Raw genomic sequence first — 22,794 nt, forward strand, 5'->3', positions numbered from 1 at the left:
ATGAAAGAGAGTCCTTACGGATGGAATCTTATATGAAAATCTATTTGAGTGCCATTCTTTATTCTCACCCACATCATCTTTAGGGCTGACCATGTGTTGCCGTTTACTGTATAAAATATGATTTAGCCAGTATTTCTCTCTCCTGGTGCCATTGCTGTGCTGTGACTCGTGTGAAGTGAGGGGCAGATTTTTGGGGGCATGTTGATGTTCTCATGTCTGTGTCAAAATGGAAAAATAACACCCGTGTGACGTGAGGGGCGCTCTTATCATACATCATCATACATCATCGTATTCTGGCCATCACAATTTGCGTCCTCACTTTTCCATCTTCACTTTTGTCTTCAATGTTTGTGTTTACACTAGCGCCCTTCAACAATGAAGGTGAGATGAGAATGATATGGGGTCGGTGGTGCGTCGCTGATTATTTATCCCAAACAATCATTAAAGGTCCATAGACTTGGCTGGTATATGACGTAAATTCGGAAAGCCATGCATTGGAGAGGCTAGTGCCCCTCAAAATAATCACACTCCTGTGAAGTGAGGTGCGCTTTTACTTATCATCATACAGTACATCATCACATTCCGTGCTCAGCCAATCAAATCATCGCAAATGTGGTACAGACAGACACAAAACTGGACATAGGCCTCAAAGATTAAATGTATTCAAAATTTGACTTGAGTAAAAGATAAAAGTATCGGCATCAAAATATTCTTACAGTACCGAACATAAACGTGTTAATTATGCAGAATGGACCATTTCACAATCATATTATTATTGTATTGTAAGTAATGTATTTGTTCATTATAGGTTATAGGTTATGTGCTGCTGGGTAGCTTAATCTATAATAATAATGCATCAAAATGTATTTTTTTTGCATTAATAATAATCTAAATATGCAAAGTAACTGTCAAATGATTGTCGTGAGTAGTTCAATGTTAGCCTCTGAGATGTAGCAGAATTAAAGGGAAATATTAATAGGAAAGTTAACATTCCTCAAAGTACAGGCACTTGAGTAAATGCAGTAGATGCACATAGGCCTACTTTCTTTGAGTAAATGCACATAGGCCTACTTTCTTTATAAAGTAAATGCACATAGGCCTACTTTCTTTATAAAGTAAATGCACATAGGCCTACTTTCTTTGAGTAAATGCACATAGGCCTACTTTCTTTATAAAGTAAATGCACATATGCCTACTTTCTTTATAAAGTAAATGCACATAGGCCTACTTTCTTTGAGTAAATGCACATAGACCTACTTTCTCCCCTCTAACCCCCACCAATTCCTTCCATTTTCCCTCTCTCCCTTTCTCCTCCGTCTCTCTCCTCCCCGCTCTGCCCCGGCTCCCTTCCTCCAGCTGTGTGCTGTTTGATGTCCCCGTGCGCCGTCTCAGCCAGCTGCCTCAGAGAGCCATGATGAGGGGTTGTGTGCGCCCCGAAGACACCTGGAGCGGTCCACAACGAGCAGTTTACTTCCCTAACAACCAGGTCCTTCCCTAACGACCATGAGAAACACAGCAGAAGCTCACAGGTCAATCAATCACTGTTGAGATCCTTCTGGAGCCCCCGCTGTCCTGTCTATGTTTGCACTATGTTTCAAACATCCCAGTGGGATGTCAGCAGTGCATGTAACGTTTTCTTTTTATCTTTTTTTTGTTTTGAAAACTTGACAACTTTTGTTTTTAGATTTTTTAGATTTACTAAATTATGAATTATTGCTAAACATAGCCTACACCAGTGAAGTGACCTTGCCCTTTGCTGGGCGAGTGCTGGCGCTTTGGCATGGGGGGTCAGATCAACATGGAATGAATTCTGTAATGGCCATATGGAGCATGTGTTGAGTGTACAGGATTTGATGAGGAATGTCAGAACAGGTCAGCTCCATATATGGAGATCTAAGGGTGGTAGCGGGGACATTCTCTTGAATGTACAGGGTTTGATGAGGGCCCAGGTAGGGCCGGGCCTTCATTTTCGGGCCTGTTTAAAACTGTACTAGTTTTCATGGGCTGCCGGCGCGACTGCACTAATAACTTTGGGGCAGGCCCGTCTAGAGTTTGAATGGACAGGTATCAGTCAAAAGGGAGACATCGAATAGGAAGGATGGATGGGGAAAGATCAACATATGGAATGTCAGAACAGGTCTAGAGATGTCCCGATACTGTATCGGTATCGGGAAGAGTATCCAATCGGCCCTTATTTGTCATATCGGATCATATCGGTATCTGTGAATATGCCATTCTACCCACAAATCCGACACAGGGGTAAGGGGTCGACACTATGGCAGGTAAATAAAATGTTGGGACATGTGGAGTTTGCTAAGGAGTTGGCCAAACTGCTCGTCACCATTTCGGCCGTGAAGTCCTCCCAAATGGAGAGGGGCCAGACTTAACCTGCCTTAATCTGCCTGGGGCAATATGCATTGCAAAGGCAGATGAAAGCTGGCTACGCGAGGCTAACTTCTCCACCACTGTCAATCACTGAGATTCTTCTGGATCCCCCTGTCTATGGTTCAGACAGCTCATCTGCACTATTTTTCAAATATCCTGTGGGAACTCCAAGGGATATGTCAGTTCATTGTCAGGCTGATCTGTGCTTCTGCACCTCTGTTAAATCCAGATATCTAGATAGGCATATTTCATTTAATTTCAGTTTTATTTGAGTGTTTATGTGAGAGTTGGAACTCTATCCGTTAAGGGGTGGGGGGGGGGCGGGGACATGCACCACAGATCTTGGGCGCTAAACCAGGGCAATGCACAATTACGCAACTAGGCCTACAGTACGGTGCACTGTAGTTCACTAACTGGTCGAGCCAAAACAGAAATCTGATATATTGAGGGTATTCATTTTCATTGTGTTTAGAGGTGACAGCGTCACAGCAACCAAAGGTAAGAGAAATAAAAGTAAAAGAAGACATGCCGGTAGCCTAATCTACGGGATAAATTGGTTAGGTCAAACATAAAACGCTTGTGGTCTCCGAGGCTCTAGGGCACACATAACGCCAAATCCCAAATAGACCCAATTGTTGTGGCTCCCCTTTAACAAGGAAATGACCCTTTTGGCAAACTGTGCCCAGAGTCCCAGACTCAGTGATTACATGGTCAGATGATTGACACGTAGTAGAAGCTAGGGATCTGACAGACCTGCTAAAGTCCGTCCGTCACCTCTCACCTTTCACTAATTACAGACTTGGAGCTTTGTGTATAGGTACACACGCATGCCACAACACACACACACACACACACTCACCCAAACGCACGCACGTGTGCAGTGCACGCACACACACACACACACACACACACACACACACACACACACACACACACACACACACACACACACACACACACACACACAGTCACACACACACACACACACACACACACACACACACACACACACACACACACACACACACACACACACACACACACACACACACACACACACAATGTTTGATTACATCGTAGAAAACTTGGTTAGTGTCAGTGATGATGATAATCTAATCTAGACTAGAGTTAGTCCTAGCAGAGAGTACCACAATTGTCCAGCAGGGGGATAACTCACATGCTGCAAACCCGAAACAGGAAGACGTAGACCAGAAGTTGAATTTTGACCCCTCTATCACACGGAACTATGTTTTTTCCATATCACTACGCCCAAAAAATAGTTCCATGTGATAGAGGGGTCAACGTTGAACAATACTGTATATAATGTGATATTATATATATTTATATCAATTATTATAAGCCTATAGAATCAAGCCATCCAGGATCCTGGTAATTCATGCACCCGGCGGACTCACTTCCCTACTGGCATGTACAAGTTGGACACCACCACGATGGTCTGGACTTTAATTAACACCAGAGACACTGCTGCATCTGTTTCATGGTGTCACTCTTTCACCATCATCGGGACAAAGATCTTTGTATTTGGGGGCTATAAGAGGCCTGGCTACTACTACAAAGACATCAGAGTGTTTGACACAGAGACCAACCTCTGGAAGAACACACCTCAGATTCTCAGACGCTACAATCATTCAGCCTTTACCTACAATGGAGAGCTGTGGAGATTCAATCCAGAGACTTTCTCCTGGAAGAAGGTTAAGCCCAAGGGCAACGTCCCGTCCCGTCATCAATGTTGCATTGTGGGCGACCGTATCATCCTCTTGATTCTGAGCTGTATGTCTTAGACTTGAATCCTAGACTGAAGACGTTATGCAAGCTAGCAGTTATTCAGTACGGACTGGATCAGTCTGAACTCCCACACAACATCAGGCGGGAACTGGCAGCCATGAATGAAACAAATTAAATATGGCCTGGATCACTGGCCATAGCGAAAAATATAAATCGAAAAAATCACACCTGTGTGAAGTGTCATCATATCATTGTACATCATCATGACGTAAACTGGCCGCTATGCCTATTTGCTCAGACAGGACAGTGTTAGGACAAAGTTGTTCACACCCGTGTGAAGTGAGGGCCGCTCTTATCATCGTACACCACGTGTGTGTGTGTGTGTGTGTGTGTGTGTATTCAAATTCGCCATGACTGAGTTCAATTATTTGGATTCCATAGAAATCAACAGGTATCAACAAAATGAAATAATGCGAAGGCATGGCCACGTTAAAATTAATTAGACGGTAAAACCGATAAACAGGGTATTTTGGGAATAGTAAACCGGGGTTTTAAAATGTCCCAAACCGCCCAACCTTACTTGAGAGCTACTTTCAATCTGACCAGCTCAACAAGATCTACACCAATATAGTTCAAAAATGTACCTGAGGGGGCTTTGAAATACCGGCGCTGGCGTTACATATGAGACAAACGCACTTGGAATGGGAAATAGAGGGGGGATATTGAATTGGTAGGGTTTTTCTTTTTTAAATAACCTTAATGCTACTGATGTTTGTGACTTTTGTGAATTTTTCAGGGGCATGTCATGTGATCTACCTGGTCGACGTTTGATTGTCTGTCCTGATGAAGGTCTAATCGACCCAAACGTCGACCTAATGAAGAGCAACATTTTGGCAAGTGTCTGACAGAGTGCGGGACCTTTTTGTTGTATGCTCTATTGCCCTACACACCTGTCACTAGCCTTCTGAGGTGTGCATCGGCCTTTTGCTAAAAATGTGATCTACCTGAACAGCCCTTGTGATCTACTGGTAGATCACAATCTACCTTTTAGGCACCACTGTTGTAGAGCATCTTAGTTATTTTAAGATGAAAAGAGCATTTGAAGTGGTCAAACTATCAATAGAATACATGTTCAGAAGCTTTCACCTTCCATAACACAGTAATGGTTTCAGAAATGCTAAGTTTAAAGCCTCACTCTGTGATTTCTTAACTATAGAGCGTCGCAGTCCTGACCCCTGTCATGACGACGACAGGCCCAGGAAATAATTCCCCATGCATTTTCTACACAATTTCCACAATTCAAAAAGTATTTATTTAAAGATCTGTAAGCCTCAAACAAAGCCAACTCGGATCGTGACAAATCATTACAACAAACACAATATTTCGGGTCAAACTAAAGAAGAAAAACAACAAAAGTGTAACCTGCCCTGTGTGTGCCCTGTGTTGTAAATGTATTACTATTAAATACAACGTTTCGACCCTTACGGGTCTTCGTCGTATTTAATAGTAATACATTTTCCTGGGAGCATAGAATCGGTGTGCGGACATCCCTTCCTTTTCATTGTACGTATATTTTTGTCCAGCACCGTTGTACACGTTGCAATGACAAATAAAGATCTATCTATCTATCTAGAATTTCTGGAGATGTGTGTGCTTCCTTCTGGATCCTATCTCTAAGCTTTTCTATCAACCACACCTGGTTTCATTATTCTCATGGACCCTAGAGTCCCTATATTTTGTTGCTGAATATTTAGCAAAAATAGCATCTAAAATCTCATAGCATGATCCTTTAGAGTTTAGCCTCAGTCAGCCATATTGGCTTATACAATTGGGCATTCCAAATTCCATTATTATATGGTTTAGAAGTTCTACAATGATAACAGATATGAGTGGTCTGTATTCCAATGGTCTCTCTTCTTTATATTTATATTTAATGTTTTCTATATTTATTGTCTTTATACATTTCTAATGAGTTTAAAAAGCATAGACTCAAGGTGTGAGATTAGCATTGTCTGTTTTGTCTATTAACTTCTCAGGCACTTTAGGGGCCGGCCCCATATTTAGTATGATAGCTCATTGTGATGTATTCATATTTTACTATACCTACTTATACTCACATGATTGTTTATCCTGTCTTGGTACCATAATTAGTCTTTGATACTGTGTAAGAGGATAACAGGTGACACCTGTCTTTAATTATTGTTGATTGTATCTCACATATATAAAGACCTCACTTTATATGTTATCTTGTCATCATAACGCTGACAAAAGCCACACAGGCCGAAACACGTTCGTTATCAACGTCAGAGGTAAATAAATTAATATAAAAAAGACATACAATGAGTGCTCGCATTTTCTTCATTTCAGCTTTGTGTAGGTAGCCTACACGAATGCATGCCACAACACACACACACACACACACACACACACACACACACACACACACACACACACACACACACACACACACACACACACACACACACACACACACACACACACACACACACACACAATTTTTGATTACATCGTATGTAGAAGACTTGGTTATATGTGTATAATAAAGTCAAATTTTTACTTCCATAAGTGATGATGATAATCTAATTTTACAATCTACACTAAATAGTCCTAGCAGAGAGTACCACAATTGTCCAGCAGGGGGAGAACTCACACGCTGCAAACCCGGAAACAAGAAGACGTAGGCGCAGAACTAGAAGTAGATAGATGTGGGAAATTCAAAAACTGGCTTCCGTTCAACAACAAAACATCTGCTGTGGTTCTGATCGGCTTCATGTTTCTACTGTCAGTGTCTACTTTCATACGTTTAAAGGTAAGCTGGAAAAATACAACCTTTGCATCAAATGTAGAGATACGGTAGCCATCCATCCTCTGATCAAGACGATCATTATAAATATCACTGGATGAAAGACGTATGATTATGATTATATTCTTGATACAAGGCTAGCTGTTATCCATTCCATGCATCACTGTTGTTGGTTGCTGGCTAATTTGACAAGCTAGCTTCATATCTCGCTGACGTGGATTATTATAATAACAATAGCTCTGATCCATAGCTCTAATGCAACGTATTAGAGCTATGGATCAGAGCTATAATAACAATAGACAATTTACAAGCAACTTATTTATTATGTATTATGCTCGTAAAACCGGGCAAGCGAGTGGCCACCTAAACTTTGTGGTCGACTCAATGTTCAAACGTAAATGAAGGAATTTGGAAAATGGCAAAACATAATGCGGCAATAGCTATGTGATTTAAAATGTATGTAACTTTAGCTTGCAGATGATCTGTTACTGGTGATATGTTTGTGTAGGCTAGGCTAGTATCAGGTAGGCATTCATTAAAAATAAATGTTAGAACATGGAGATACATGAAAGTCATTTGTTTTGGTGTCAGGGTGATTAGTGTGAGAGATCACTAGAATTGTCACTCACAATTATTATTTCATAATCATAATTGTTTCCATGTTGAAAAATGTTCATACATTAAAAAACATAACCGAAATAGGTTGTAAGCTTGAATATCAGCTTAAAGTATAAAATGTCACATGTACACTTTTATTGTAAAGCCTAAAAGGCAAACAGAAATGTAATTTCAATTCATAATATTCCAATTTCCAATGCCAAAAACACATTGTTAAATCGTTAATCGCAATTATTTGTGTGACAATTAATCAACACAAATGTGTAATCGTGACAGGCCTAGAGATCAGTGGCGGTGTTTGTACAGAGACAGAGAGGATGCCTGTTGAAAGGACAGAAGAATGTGGGGCTGAGGAGCTGTACAAATACTATGAGGTCTACGACACTATTGGCTCAGGTAATGTGCTTCTCGGATGCCTCTTTTTTTTTTTTAGCTTTAGAAGAACTGCATTTACGTTTTGAGAGTCCGAGATTGTCACTGTGGCGCAGTGCTGTACTGCTGTAGTTTTCTGAATGCCTCGCCCCTCATCTTTCTCAGGAGGCTTTGCTAAAGTGAAGCTTGGACGGCACATCCTGACAGGAGAGAAGGTTGCCATCAAAATCATGGATAAGAAAGATCTAGGGGTGAGCTAGCTAGGTCTGCAACTACTGTATTCATCATTTTCTTTTTGTTGTTATCTCAACCGTCTTGGCACCTAGGCTGCTGAGCCAGCCTGACGGCGTGCCGCGGGTTCGACTCCCGATCCCGACGGCCTTTGCCGTGTGTCTTCCCCCCCATCTCTCTCCCCATTTCCTGTCGGATTACTTTTAACCTATCAATAAAGGCAGAAAAGGCCAAAAAAATATCTTAAAAAACCAACAAAAAAACCATCAATTTGTTATATATATCAATAAATCCATTAACCACCTAAGCGTTATTGTATAGTTCTTCACACAACAGTGTGTCGTGCAAAAACAGTGAACATAGCCTACTGGTTAGCTAGAAGTTCACAAGTCAAGTTCTCAACGCAGTGCATTTGAACTTGTAGATTGTTTTCACACAACTTTTCACGTATATTGTCATTGTCATGCCTAAAATAATTAGGGATAGATTATTATTATTTGATTAAATTAGTTATTATTCTTTGCTTAAAATAAATTCCCAATCTAATGTATGATAACAACCGTGCCCCAGGACGATCTGCCTCGTGTGAAGGTAGAGATCGAAGCCATGAAGCACCTGAGCCATCAACATGTCTGCCGTCTGTACCACGTCATTGAAACCACCAAGAAATTCTACATGGTGCTGGAGGTACACTTGACTTCTTAATTGGCTCATCACTGGTGGTTTGTGTGGTGGGCATTATTATCTGCATACAACTTGCAGAATAATACATATACAGTAATGCGCTTTTGTCATTTGCTTCTGTCCATCCATCAGTACTGTCCAGGGGGCGAGTTATTTGACTACATAATCGCAAAAGACCGTCTGTCGGAGGAGGAAACCAGGGTGTTCTTCAGACAGATTGTCTCTGCGCTGGCCTACATTCACAGTCAGGGCTACGCACACAGGGACCTCAAACCGGTAAACACCACCACCACTGTGTGTGTGCCTGTGCATGCATGTACTGGCATAATGTGCATATTATGCATCTTACATGTATTGTTTTTAATGTTTTATGTTAAAAGAGGAAAAATATGGAGCCATTATTACATGCTTTTATTTGTATGTTGCCTAGTATGTTCTAATGACGTTTCTCTTTCTATTGGGCCTTCAGGAGAACCTGCTGATAGACGAGAACCACAACCTCAAACTTATAGATTTTGGGCTGTGTGCTAAACCTAAGGTACAGATACTTTGTTGAATACCGGTACTCTGATAACAGAAAAATGTTATCAATATTTTGTGGCAAATTGATCATGCATTCCGTCCACAAGTAGCCATGTAATAAGTTTATTGAAGGCCTGTTCATACTCTGTTTTAGGTGATAAGCTAATCAACTTTTCGGTGGTCAGTACAAAGTAAAACAGGGAGATGTGTTGGGGTGAGCTGTGTGTCACCTAAGTTATCACTGCGGCGTGACATCATGTTGTAGTTTTCAGTGGTCACCTTATCACCTAAAAGAAGAATGAAGTATGAATAGGCCTTGAGGCAGACGTTGATTATTGGAAAATAATAAACCCATCACCCTGTCTTATTTTCGAATTATGACCGTTCTCAGTCGCCACGACTGATTTCAGTCATTTGGATTCCATAGAAGTAGCATGTCTGTCCTGCACCAAAAACTATATCTACAAGCTTACAACACGTCGCAGCGTGACGTGTTGTAAGCTTGTAGATATAGGGCTCCATTTTCGTCACCGCTAAACCCCTTATCCCTAAACTTCTTTGCCTTTTTTTAAACTATTTTGAAAAACATTTTTCCAATCTACATTGACATGTTGAGAGCGTGTAGACTGGCCATTTTAACTATTCAAAAATGTTTTGCAAAATAGTAAAAAGAAATGGCAAAGAAGTTTAGGGGTAAGGGGTTTAGCAGTGACGAAAATGGAGCCCATAGTCCCTAATGATCCGAGATATTTCATGACCACAATCCTTACGCTGTATGGCTACCAAAACACCATCATTTTATATATATTTTATATATTTACCCATTACATTGAAAACCTATTTACATTACTGGGTATGTGGTAGTGACCATAGATATTAAAACATCTAGATGCCTCATTGGTCGCTGCAGTTCATTGGAGCGACCTGTCAACGGGAAGAGGAAATAAAGCTGCGTCGCTGCCGGTTGCTGTCACTCAAGTGACTACTGGCCAATCAAATCACGTCTTCCGTGTATTGCCAAAGCAAGTGTCGCTGGGAAAGAAGGAGTCGGACCTCTGATTGGCCTACCGAACGTCCCCTTCCGTTCTTCCCCCTTGCTTCCGCTATGCTTTGCAAGGAATCTCGGGAAAGATTGCCAATATATTGCCTCCATGTTCCTTCCGTTGAGATACGGACGCCCCAGAGCCGGAACAGGCGTCTACAGTACGTTTACATGTGGTCTATGGTAGTGACCATGTGACTATCTCTATTGTAGGGAGGTATGGGTTATGAGTTGATGACGTGTTGTGGGAGCCCTGCCTACGCTGCTCCTGAGCTCATCCAGGGAAAAGCATACATTGGCTCAGAGGTAAGAAAGCGAGCTATCAGTGCATGACTATATATGTAGTACATTTACTCTATTACTGTACTAAGTTAAAAAAAATTACTTCAGGATTTCCAATTTTCAATACTTTTACTTCTACCCCACTATATCTCAGAGGCAAATATTGTACTTTATTGGCCATTTATCGTGACGCATTGTGAGCTTGTAGATCTGCTACTTTAAAGCCAGATCTATATAAGATTTGTATACATTTTGAACTTGTGAAATGGGGCATTCTGCATAATGAGTGCTTTTACTTTTGGTACTTTAAGTATATTTTGATGACAACATTTTTGCACTTTTAGTAAAGTAAAATTTCATTGCTGGCCTTTTACTTGTAACATAACTGTTTGTTTCTACTTTGCAGTATTGATACCCACCCTATCTATAGGGATTTTGTCTTGCATTCATAAAATACAGAGGGAATTGATTGACTCAGAACTGTGGACTACAAAAATATAATATAATGTAAGGGGATGCGAGTAGCCGAGTACGACTCAAGGGTTTCTTAATTACCTTTTTATTTAATTGGGCACGGCCACGGACAGCATATTGACGTGTTTCGAAAGACAGCCTCGTATGCTGCCCTTGGCTCATTAAATAAATAAATGAAGTATGCCAATCTGAAGGATATTTCTGTGACTGCTGTTGATTCTACAAAAATTTGGTTTAATTTGTAGATGGTGATTTTCTTTTACAATTTTGGATTTTTGGACTCTATTCATTAATGTTTTAACTCTCAGGCAGACTTGATACACTTAACATTTAGATGGGCTTTAACTGAAATTGCATTTCGTTGCTGTCGGGAAGAAACCACCTAACTCCAAAGTGTCCATTTTTCAGGAAATTTAAAATATTTTTTTTTAAGGAAATGAAGAAAACGCAATACTGCCTCGTCAAAGCTGGTGTTGTGACTTGATATTGTCAATTACTTGCATGACAAGGTTGAGTTAGCAGTTTGAGGGTCCAATGGAGTTAAGAGGTTTTGTTCAATGCGTTTTTTACTACTTTATTTTCCAAACAACACATAAAGGGTGTTCAATAGCATTGTTTTGTGGGAATAAAAACAAAAACCTCCCGACAACAACGATATATATCTTCAAACTAAACTGAAAGTATCTAAACAATCCATCGCAACCCACATTCACTTTTTCTTCACTCTTATATTCTGCATAAATATAAGGATTTAGATTTAGCTATGGATTTAATAAACAAAAGGGAGAATTAATCGTATGCTTTCCTTCCACCACATACAATCTGCATAAAGCCCTCCACACACCGTCTGCGAACGCCGCGCGTCAAAACAGCCACCTCCGTTATTTTCAATTAACCTATCCCACACCGGTGGCGTCCGACGCGCGTTCATGCCTCGCCTGACGCTCCGATACTGTTCTATTTTCCAGGCGTTGCTGCGCACCCGGTGTGTGTTGGGCATAACACAGTTGGTTCAGGGCATACACTGTCAGAGCAGAGGCATATGTAGTGTTGTCACATTTGACTGACATGAGTGTGATGTGTCCACTATAGGCTGACGTGTGGAGTATGGGAGTGCTGCTGTATGCGCTGCTCTGTGGATTCCTACCCTTTGATGACGACAACTGTATGCTTCTCTACAGAAAGATTACGGTTAGTGCAGTGCTGAGTGTGCATTATATGTTCCCCTGCATATGTGAGTCTCAGGAAGTCAGTCTTGTAATGTTTAAGTAGGCCCCTATGGAAATCACGAAATTAAAACATAAAAATGTTTTTCACTTCAATTTTCCATTAGTCCATTAGATTGTGGCTTTAGAAATAATTCAATCTTGTTGCATTATTATTTTTTTAAATCTAAAAAATAAATAAAAAAAGCAGCAGGCAAGCCTTGGTGTGTCTATGCACATGCCTGTGTTGTGTGTGTGCCTAAAGTGTGAGACGTACGGACATAGTGTTGTACTTTGTCCTTTTCAGAGAGGTAAATACGACAACCCCCGCTGGCTTTCTCCAGGTAGCGTGCTGCTCCTCAACCAGATGCTGCAGGTATGGAGATGACCTTCCCTCTTCAGCTCACTGTCCTGTTTAGAGCCTGGCCCACCCATGTATCCATGGATTAAAGCTCACTGTCCTGTTTAGAGCCTGGCCCACCCATGTATCCATGGATTAAAGTTCTGTTTAGAGCCTGGCCCACCCATGTATCCATGGATTAAAGTTCTGCTTAGAGCCTGGCCCACCCATGTATCCATGGATTAAAGTTCTGTTTAGAGCCTGGCCCACCCATGTATCCATGGATTAAAGTTCTGTTTAGAGCCTGGCCCACCCATGTATCCATGGATTAAAGTTCTGCTTAGAGCCTGGCCCACCCATGTATCCATGGATTAAAGTTCTGTTTAGAGCCTGGCCCACCCATGTATCCATGGATTAAAGTTCTGTTTAGAGCCTGGCCCACCCATGTATCCATGGATTAAAGTTCTGCTTAGAGCCTGGCCCACCCATGTATCCATGGATTAAAGTTCTGTTTAGAGCCTGGCCCACCCATGTATCCATGGATTAAAGTTCTGTTTAGAGCCTGGCCCACCCATGTATCCATGGATTAAAGTTCTGTTTAGAGCCTGGCCCACCCATGTATCCATGGATTAAAGTTCTGTTTAGAGCCTGGCCCACCCATGTATCCATGGATTAAAGTTCTGTTTAGAGCCTGGCCCACCCATGTATCCATGGATTAAAGTTCTGTTTAGAGCCTGGCCCACCCATGTATCCATGGATTAAAGTTCTGCTTAGAGCCTGGCCCACCCATGTATCCATGGATTAAAGTTCTGTTTAGAGCCTGGCCCACCCATGTATCCATGGATTAAAGTTCTGCTTAGAGCCTGGCCCACCCATGTATCCATGGATTAAAGTTCTGTTTAGAGCCTGGCCCACCCATGTATCCATGGATTAAAGTTCTGTTTAGAGCCTGGCCCACCCATGTATCCATGGATTAAAGTTCTGTTTAGAGCCTGGCCCACCCATGTATCCATGGATTAAAGTTCTGCTTAGAGCCTGGCCCACCCATGTATCCATGGATTAAAGTCCTGTTTAGAGCCTGGCCCACCCATGTATCCATGGATTAAAGTTCTGTTTAGAGCCTGGCCCACCCATGTATCCATGGATTAAAGTTCTGTTTAGAGCCTGGCCCACCCATGTATCCATGGATTAAAGTTCTGTTTAGAGCCTGGCCCACCCATGTATCCATGGATTAAAGTTCTGTTTAGAGCCTGGCCCACCCATGTATCCATGGATTAAAGTTCTGTTTAGAGCCTGGCCCACCCATGTATCCATGGATTAAAGTTCTGCTTAGAGCCTGGCCCACCCATGTATCCATGGATTAAAGTCCTGTTTAGAGCCTGGCCCACCCATGTATCCATGGATTAAAGTTCTGCTTAGAGCCTGGCCCACCCATGTATCCATGGATTAAAGTTCTGCTTAGAGCCTGGCCCACCCATGTATCCATGGATTAAAGTTCTGTTTAGAGCCTGGCCCACCCATGTATCCATGGATTAAAGTTCTCAGTCACCACGACTGATTTCAGTCATTTGGATTCCATAGAAGCCAGCATATATTATTTTAAGATGAAATGCTAGTTGTTAAACTAGCAATAGGATACATGTTCAGAAGCATCTTCCATAAACACACATGGTGTCAGAAATAAAAGCCATAAAAGCTGTGATTTCTTCAACCGGTTGGCTCTACTGTATGTAAGAACAGCAGGAACATCATTAAACTTTCCGTCATGAGATTTTATTTAGCTTTATTCCATGTGTATTGCTTCGGACCATTTCTTTACTACATCAGTATTGGCGATTATGCAGCCGATATGTTCCGTTTAATTTTGTACCACTTTAATCCCAATGTCTCTATTATGGGCATGTCATTATCCTTAGGTGTGCATTTTGAACAGTAGTTTGTGTGTGTGTCCTGTAGGTGGAGCCCAAGCGTCGTCTAACTGTCAGACAGCTGTTGGACCATCCCTGGGTTGTGCTGGACTACAACTCCCCTGTGCCATGGCACAGCAAAAAGCCGGTATGCTACAGTGTAGTAGTAACAACACTACACGCACATGTAAACGTAACTAATATTACCAAAAATCCGGTATACTACACAACACAATATCACATGCATTTAAACATAACCAATTATGTTCAACTATTCCATCTTTTAAAATGGGTCCATGCATATTTTCACTCTTTTTCTTTTTTTTCTCTTTTTTTTAAAGACCTGAGGTTGATTCTACAAAATGCCTCTAAATCAGTAGTTTTGTTTAGTAGTTTTTCAAAAATTGTTAAAAAATAGCAGATGTACAAGCTCGCATCCCGGCACAAAGTTGGAAGATCTGCTGTTTTTGAATAGCCATAAAAACGTTAAAGTTAAAAATGACACAGACGCTTCCCCGGTTAAGTGGTTGCCTTACATTGAATTTAGACAGCAGTGACAGAATCCACCATGCCAAGGCATCTCTGGTGGTCTGTGACTATTTGTAGGACTGTTAGGTTAATGAGCGGTGTTGTCTGTTGTGTAGATGGGCTATATAGATGAGGACTGCATCACTGAGATGGCGGTCAACATGAAACGCTCCAGACAGAGCACCACCCAGCTGGTCAATGAGGTTGGTTTGAGTTGTCCATGTTCCCCCTCTTATTGAGCTTGTATACAGTAACTAGAGAATAATAATTACATTTCTCTTATATAGCATTTTCTATGCATGCTTATTGTGTTGGGTTAGGGCAGTATATCAATATCATGTTGAGACTATAACAGCTTGGACTTTGGTCATCGTGATATCATGATATGGCTTAACATTGTGTTTTCATCATGTTTAACGGCTGCGTTACAAGTTGTTATAGCTGTCCTGACTCGCCTTTTTAAACGTAGTCATTCCTGATTATGAATCAAATCCCATTGTGTAAATATTTTGTGAACAACATAGTACAAAATATTGATAATCATGGCCTTTAAAACATATTGTGGTATTTGATTTGGTCCATAATTGTTTGTCTAGTGTTCTACAGTATATGCTCTGCTTCGGTGCGTGTTGTATTTTGTGCACAGTGGCGTTACGACCAGACGACGGCCACCTACCTACTGCTGCTGTCTAAGAAGCAGAGAGGCAAGCCTGTTCGCCTGCGTGCCGAGCCGCCTGCCTGTGACGCCCCCTCTTGCTCGCCACTGCACCAGAGACCTCAGGTCAGACTGGGACCACAAACCCCACAATGCCCTGCTGCTCCGTGTCTGTCTGGCTTATCGACTTCCTCTGCAATTGGATTTCTCCTTTTTGTTTCTGGTTCACTCTCTGCGTCCGTCTCAGCTCTGTGTTACTTGTTTGCGTTGGATCTCTATGCCCTCTCACCGTGGGCTTGGGTGTTGTTGTGAAACTTTCTTTTTTGGACATCGTTCCTCAAGTATCTCCCTTATAGTTGTTGTTGGGCAGAAAAATTGTGTATCCATATTTCAACTTTCTATGTGTTTTTTCTCTCTTAAATGCCCTTTCTGGTTACTTCATACAACATGCTGATCTAAAAAGTCACAACATGCAGCATTTTGAAAGTGAAAGTAGTGAGTGTGTTTTTACATGTATTTAACCAATGACAAGTATTAACAAGAGCCTGTGACTGTCTTTAGAGACAGACTGTTGAGAGCGCTGTTACTACATTGGATCCATTGAAACAAGATATTTTATAATTTCATGAAAAGTAAAGATTTTGAAGAATGTTTCTGGCCAACATCGACCATGGTGTCTCAATCTCTTCTTCTTCTTTTTTGCCCGACCTTCCACTTCTATCCCTAAGCAGACCCTTCACTTCAGTGAGGATGAGGATGCTGTGGTTCTGGGTTCCGCCAACTTTGACTTGGAGTATGACGACGACTGTCCCTGGGTTCCACCCCACGCGCGGCATACGCCCAAGGGAGTCCGAGGACGGCCGGACGGAGCGGTCTGTGGAGCATTCTTTATTAGACACCACCAGGGCTAAACGTGCTTAGATAGGCCAGAGAGTGTAGCTAACCGTTTGAAATGCATGGATTAAAGTTCTCAGACACCACGATTGATTTCAGTCAGAAAAAAATATACCGCTATTTTCGGTCATTCGTTATTTTAAGATGAAAGTGTATTTGAAGTGATCAAACTAGCAATAGAATACAAGTTTAGAAGCATCTTCCAGAAAGCTGAATGGTCTCAGAAATATTATGATTTCTTCAGCTGATCAGCCTAAAAAAACATCATTGCATTTTCAGTCTTGAGATTTTATTTAGCTTTATTCCATGGGACCACTGCATATATAGGCACGGTAAAGGCGAGAGAGTGAAGCTAACCGTTTGAAATGTTTCCTTGCGTTTTCATAGATATCTCCATTGGCGGAGAAATTGCGGGGCCAAGGCCCCAGTCCACTGAGGGAAAACATCACGCCGTATCGCCGCCCAGAGAGGCAGGGCCGTGACCACCAACGGGCCAAGGAGAACAAGGAGAATGTTGTGGCGCCCGAAAAAGACGTTGAGATATTTGCACTGCCGGCTGCCCCTCGTACCCCTGCGTCCAGCAAGAAGAGCACACGGCCCACCAAGGAAGTGTTGACCACGCCCACTCCCAGTTCTCACTTCAATGGCTCTAAAGGCAACGACACACCGAGAGGTCAGAACACACACACACGCCAATCACAACTCGGTAACCCTATTTTATACTTGGGATATTCAAAAATGGCAACATATTTCGTCATAGTTTTCGACATAGTCGACAAAACGCAATGCAACGCACTGAGCATGTAGATCTGATACAGTATGTTAAAAAAATGTTTAAAACTTTTAATGATATTAATCTTTTTTTTTTACCCCAAATCTTCTCTTATGGGGGTCCCTGGCACAGTCTTTTTAGATGACGATCTGCAGTCAAATATCCTACATGTAACATGTAGGTTGTGGGTCCTTGAAAACCACTGCACTAGACTACTGGCATGGAATGTTAGTTATGAAAGCTAATCATCAGACATGACCATATCTTGTAATTGTGTAATATTTTGTCTCAAAGCAGTAATTTAAAAACTCATTATTTTATTTGCATCAATCAACTGCCCCGCTCACACTCCTCTCCTCACGCTCTCTCTCTGCCTTCCTCAGTCCCTTTCTCTTAGGTCTCATAACCATAAGTGCCACATCCGCATTGCACACATTTGCAAGTAAATTGTATTCTGGTAATAAACTAATTTACCACGTCTGTTTCGTCTCTGATTTAGCCGTCATTACACCGTCAAATGGGAGCACGCGCACACACAATTATCACTGTCGACTCGTTATTATCACGGAGCTCATTTTATTGCACTTATCTGCAAAATGAAGGGACCGCGGTATGAAGGGAGAATCATTAGAGCCTAATTATTTGTAAACGTGAAGGCCCTGGCCGCATGTCCAACCTCATTATTAGCTTCCACTATAAACTGCCATGAGCCGGCTGGCTGATGTTCTGGATTTGAACTAGTTGGTGCTTAGCCCTCTGAATCTGGACGGGTCCTGTTCTCTCCAGAGTCTCAGAGCTACAGTGCTGCCTTGTTGCTGCTGACAGCACTGCCCATGCACACAGACACAAGCGAAAGGACTCTGTGTGTGTGTGCCTGTGTGGTGGTCCCTAGGCATGTGCTGTGACAGGTGTAGCTGTCTCTTTCCTCTGCTCACTGTCCCACATGGACTGTAGTGACATGTGTTCTCTCGCCACTAAACTGCGTGTGTGTGCGTGCATGTGTGTGTGTGTGTGTGTGTGTGTGTGTGTGTGTGTGTGTGTGTGTGTGTGTGTGTGCCCGTCCGTCCGTCCACGTGCACAATGTGTGCCTATTACCCCTGGACTTGATTTCCATGCACGTGCGGAAAAGGACTCGTTGAAACATGAACGGGATGTTGTTTGCTGTGTCATGCCTGGATTCAACCTGTGAATAGTATACAGAATGCGTCTGTGTGTGTCTTGCAGGTGAAGGCAGTGCCTCTAAAGATCCAAAAAGAAAGAAAGCCGCTCAGCACAAGGAGACTGGTCATCTGGAGACAATGACCTTCAGTCCTGAGAGAAGGTCCGCATCTGGGAGGGATTAAAAGAGAAAGGCAGAGTGTGTGTGTTGGGTGGGGATTGATTGAGTGGGGTGTGAACAATAAGGGGAATTGGAGCCGGAGGTGATAAGAAAAGGGAAGTCGATTCAGGATGGCACTGACGGGATAGACGGGGATATAAACAAATCGCTGGAGGCAAAAAGAAAATAACATATGCATTGAAGCCGGGTCAGCGGGGGGTAAATGTATGTAATTTAGAGAGCATATTGTGTAGACATAGCATAGCACTCTAGAGTATACTCATTGTGCATATATTGTACTGTTAGACGGATGTTAGGATCTTAGCTTACTTATGATCCTTGATCACTATATGTGATGTATTTGATGTATTCCCGTGTGTTGTTCCTGCTTACTGTAAATTGCTCTGGATTAAGAGTGTCTGCCTAAATTGTGTGTATGAACATGAGTGGCACTTTCTTACTGTCCACTGCGGTCCCCAGGTCTCGGTCTCTGGACATGGCCGTCAGGGGAGGAGGAGACAGCGGTCAGAAGAACAAAGTGGAGAAGATGTTTGGCTCTCTAGAGAGAGGCCTGGACAAGGTCATCACGATGCTCACTCCCAACAAGAAACGAACTCTACGTGACGGCCCGCGCAAGATCAAGGTACAGCATGCGTGCTGGCACCATGCATTTAAAATGGAAATAAACTGGCTTTCTAACGGTACAAAAGTTATGGTCAAGAAGCATTGTTAGACTAGACGCATAAAGTCACATAAGGAAATGAAGGAACCAACTTTAATAAGAGAAAACAAAAACAATAATTAGAATTGGATTAAAAAGTGCTCGGGTGGTTCAGTGGCAAAGTCCCTGCCCACCACCACGGAGTTTATGGGTTCGAATCCACTGTGGTGCATCCGGCTTTGTTGGGCATCTAGCTGTCTACGCGAAGGCAATTGGCTTGTGTTTGGGGAGGTAAGATGGGCGTGGAGGGCATGCAATCCTACAGGCTGGGTCACCAGTCAGCACGGAGTAGGACGAAGGCTCTACGTCCTTCTGGTGGGGGCTCCTCACTGGCAGGTGAGTCGGTTAGGATACAACAGCAGTGGCGACACAGAAATGTGTGAGGTATTATTTGGCATTACGAAAACAAATTGGGGGGGAAAAGATTATTGGCTACTCTAAATAAAACAATCACACTTGTGTGAAGTGAGGGGCGCTGTATTATATTGGCCCTAAACAAACAGTTTAAAAGTCCATAGACTTGGCTACCAAATTATGTTTTTTGAGGGCTAGTGCCCCTCAAAAAAATTAAAAAATATATGTTTTTGTCTCCTCTGTACAGGTCCAGTACAATGTCACTTTAACCAGTCAGACCAACCCAGACCAAGTTCTAAACCAAATCCTCTCCATCCTGCCAGAGAAACACATCGACTTCACACAGAAAGGGTAAGAGAAACATTAATTTCACTTCTCTGTTCTGATCTAGTTCATCATATTCTAATCTGTATGCACATTTCCTCTGAAATCCTGCCCATTCCCTCATTCTGGTGAATGAAAGTGATGTGTTTTGATACAAGGCACTTTCATGACAATAAGAATAAGAACACCCTTGAGTGTAAGATTGTGTTTACCAAAGGAAAACCCTGCTGTCTTTTACCTTATCAGCTAAATCTAAACAGTACATTTAAAGATAAATACTACAGGTGACCTACTTGACCTACTTGGTTAGTATGTAAAGTTCTTGTAAAGCCCACTTACATTTTTTTGTGGCGATGGACGATCACTGATATTTCCCATGTCTTGGACCAAGTAGAGACAAAGGAAGAACTACTATTGGCAGTAGAAATGGAGTGGAGGAAGGTTGGCCTCAAGCTCAATGTCAAGAAAACTAAAGTTAGTGGCATTTAACATGGACAACAAAACCATTGCTACTGCCAGCAGGACGGAACTTGAGGTAGTAAAGGACTTCCTCAACAGAACAGGCGCTGAAAGTCCGGATGAGGAGAATCTGACATGGGAGATGGCCTCAAGAGGCGGCTGTTCATGGCTACAGTGGAATCAGTACTGCTGTACAGGGCCGAGGCATGGACCCTCGCAGTACAACAGGAAAATACCCTGGATGGCTAGAAATGGTACTTGATGTAACTAACATGGGCGAACCACGTAAAAAACGCCTCGCGCAGACAAGCTCAGAGAGAGAAGGATTAGGCTAGCATGAGACTGCTAACAAACAAGCTGACACAGTGGGAGCCTACCCATGGCACCGCTATGAGGAGAAAGAGGTGCACCACCTACATGGACACACTGTGGCGCAGGCAGTGTTCTTGTAGTCCCAAGTTGGTTTTGGCTAGTCCTCACTCGCATCACGTTTCAATAGCCTAGTAAAGCAACTTTAGCTAAATAGACTATACAGAACACTAGCTAGCTAGTGTTGTGAATATGGGAATATGTCGATAAACCCTTTTGTACTTTCTATCAATGATTGAAGGATATTTACAATGCTGAGGCATATTCCATTTGAGCCTGTATGGCTGAGGTGTGCTTTATTGGGTCTTTATCCCCAAACTTAGCATTTTAATATGAACCTCAGTCAGAACTCTTCCTAAAGCCCAAGCCGTCATATCCTAACATGTCCATTCTGCTTCTGCTTTCCACTGTGTCTAGGTACACCCTGAAGTGTCGCACCAGGGGGGACTTTGGCAAGGTGACGATGGCGTTTGAGCTGGAGGTGTGCCTCCTGCACAGGCCTGACGTGGTGGGCGTCCGTCGCCAGAGGCTGAAGGGAGACGCCTGGGTCTACAAACACCTGGTGGAGGATATACTCTCTACCTGCAGTATCAAGGAAACCGATTCCTGATAAGCCTAGCATAGAAGCCCATGGATTAAAGCTCTTGCAAAAAAAGAGCTCTTCAGCTTGTAGATAGCCACCCTATTTTCGGTTATTAGTTAGTTCAGTCTTCCAGAAAACAACAGCATTATCTGTCAGTCGTGAGATTTTATTTTGCTTTAATCCATGCAACCCCCTTTTAACTTTCTTTTTACTACTGAATTTGTGCATAAAAGAAAAACTTGAATGATCTTTTTTTTTATAAACTATACTTTTACAGTACTACAAGCCCACTTGTAGATCAGCAAAATTCCACAAATGTCCCAGTGTATGGCATGGCCCAGAATAGGGCCTCTATGGTTCGTGTGGTTATAATGGGTGTAAGTCTGTCCTTTTGGCTCATAGTAAAAACATGGCTCATTAAATGTACCTGCATTGCGCATCTTGTCCCTGAATGTTGCATCAGTTTGCATATGCAATATTTGGCATTTTACTTCCTCGCCCATAATTATCTTTAACATACTCTGGGAGGAATAGCTGTCTCCCTCTGTACAGACTAGAGTATAACATCAGTATACCTTCCAGCTCCTTATTTACATGTCTTGCTATTCTCCCCCTTAGGTGTTGAGCTTTATTGAATCACATTATTTAGCAGAGAGAGCATTACTAATTTACTGACATTGGGTGTTTTTATTCATGCACTGTACATATGTTTACAATTTCTGTTATGCCATTTAACATTTTTGTTTGTATGATGTGTCCGTCTATATTTTTGTTGTCTATGTACGTGTTGTCTATGTACGTGTTGAAAATTAATAAACGTATTTCCTTTTAATAGACATTGATTATTATGAGTGACGGGCAGCATCTCTGAAATAAAATATGTTGCCAGTTCTAACCGTCTTGTTTCGTAACTGAATGAGCTCAGGGGACCTCTGTTGAATGTTTAGCTGGCTAAGTTCAGTTTGGTTTGGAAGATGTGATACAGGCTGGCAGTCACGGTCAGATGGCCAATGGCGGTCGGGTGCAGAAAGACATTGAGGAGGATAGCGTTTATTTTACACACAGTTTGATTGGCTCTTGATCAGCACCCATGGCAGTGTGCTGCAGAAAGGCGTGAAAGAAAAACACATTAAAAAAGCCATGGTGGTGGCTACATGGGTAATGTCAAACAGCCAAAAAGAGAAA

The 22,794-nt window shown here is 42.2% G+C and overlaps 1 protein-coding gene across 2 annotated transcripts; it reads left to right on the forward strand.

Moving 5' to 3' along the window:
* Positions 1-6,873: 6,873 nt before the first annotated feature.
* On the forward strand, positions 6,874-22,409 carry melk (maternal embryonic leucine zipper kinase). Of its 2 annotated transcripts, none has more exons than XM_080794073.1 (18): positions 6,874-6,961; positions 7,850-7,969; positions 8,111-8,196; positions 8,747-8,863; positions 8,993-9,136; positions 9,330-9,398; positions 10,638-10,730; positions 12,273-12,371; positions 12,693-12,761; positions 14,682-14,780; positions 15,277-15,363; positions 15,807-15,941; positions 16,544-16,687; positions 17,097-17,382; positions 18,706-18,802; positions 19,280-19,442; positions 20,122-20,225; positions 21,444-22,409. In XM_080794073.1, the coding sequence occupies exons 2-18, from the start codon at positions 7,891-7,893 to the stop codon at positions 21,634-21,636; spliced, it is 2,064 nt and encodes a 687-aa protein (XP_080650199.1). In that variant the 5' UTR covers positions 6,874-6,961; positions 7,850-7,890; the 3' UTR covers positions 21,637-22,409. The 2 variants fall into 2 exon arrangements, with proteins under 2 accessions (XP_080650199.1, XP_080650200.1); XM_080794074.1 differs by having other exon boundaries at positions 16,547-16,687; positions 21,444-22,408.
* The last annotated feature ends 385 nt before the right edge of the window (positions 22,410-22,794 follow it).

Source organism: Protomyctophum bolini (assembly GCF_963924005.1).
Source record: "Protomyctophum bolini genome assembly, chromosome: 3".
Lineage (NCBI taxonomy): Eukaryota > Metazoa > Chordata > Actinopteri > Myctophiformes > Myctophidae > Protomyctophum > Protomyctophum bolini.

What these genes read in the sequence shown, in the direction of transcription:
- melk (XM_080794073.1), top strand. Translation starts at nt 7,891, where the DNA reads ATGCCTGTTGAAAGGACAGAAGAATGTGGGGCTGAGGAGCTGTACAAA. An exon ending in CACACAGGGACCTCAAACCG is followed by an intron (nt 9,137 to 9,329) that starts GTAAACACCACC and finishes TTGGGCCTTCAG; the next exon opens with GAGAACCTGCTGATAGACGA. An exon ending in ATCGACTTCACACAGAAAGG is followed by an intron (nt 20,226 to 21,443) that starts GTAAGAGAAACA and finishes CACTGTGTCTAG; the next exon opens with GTACACCCTGAAGTGTCGCA.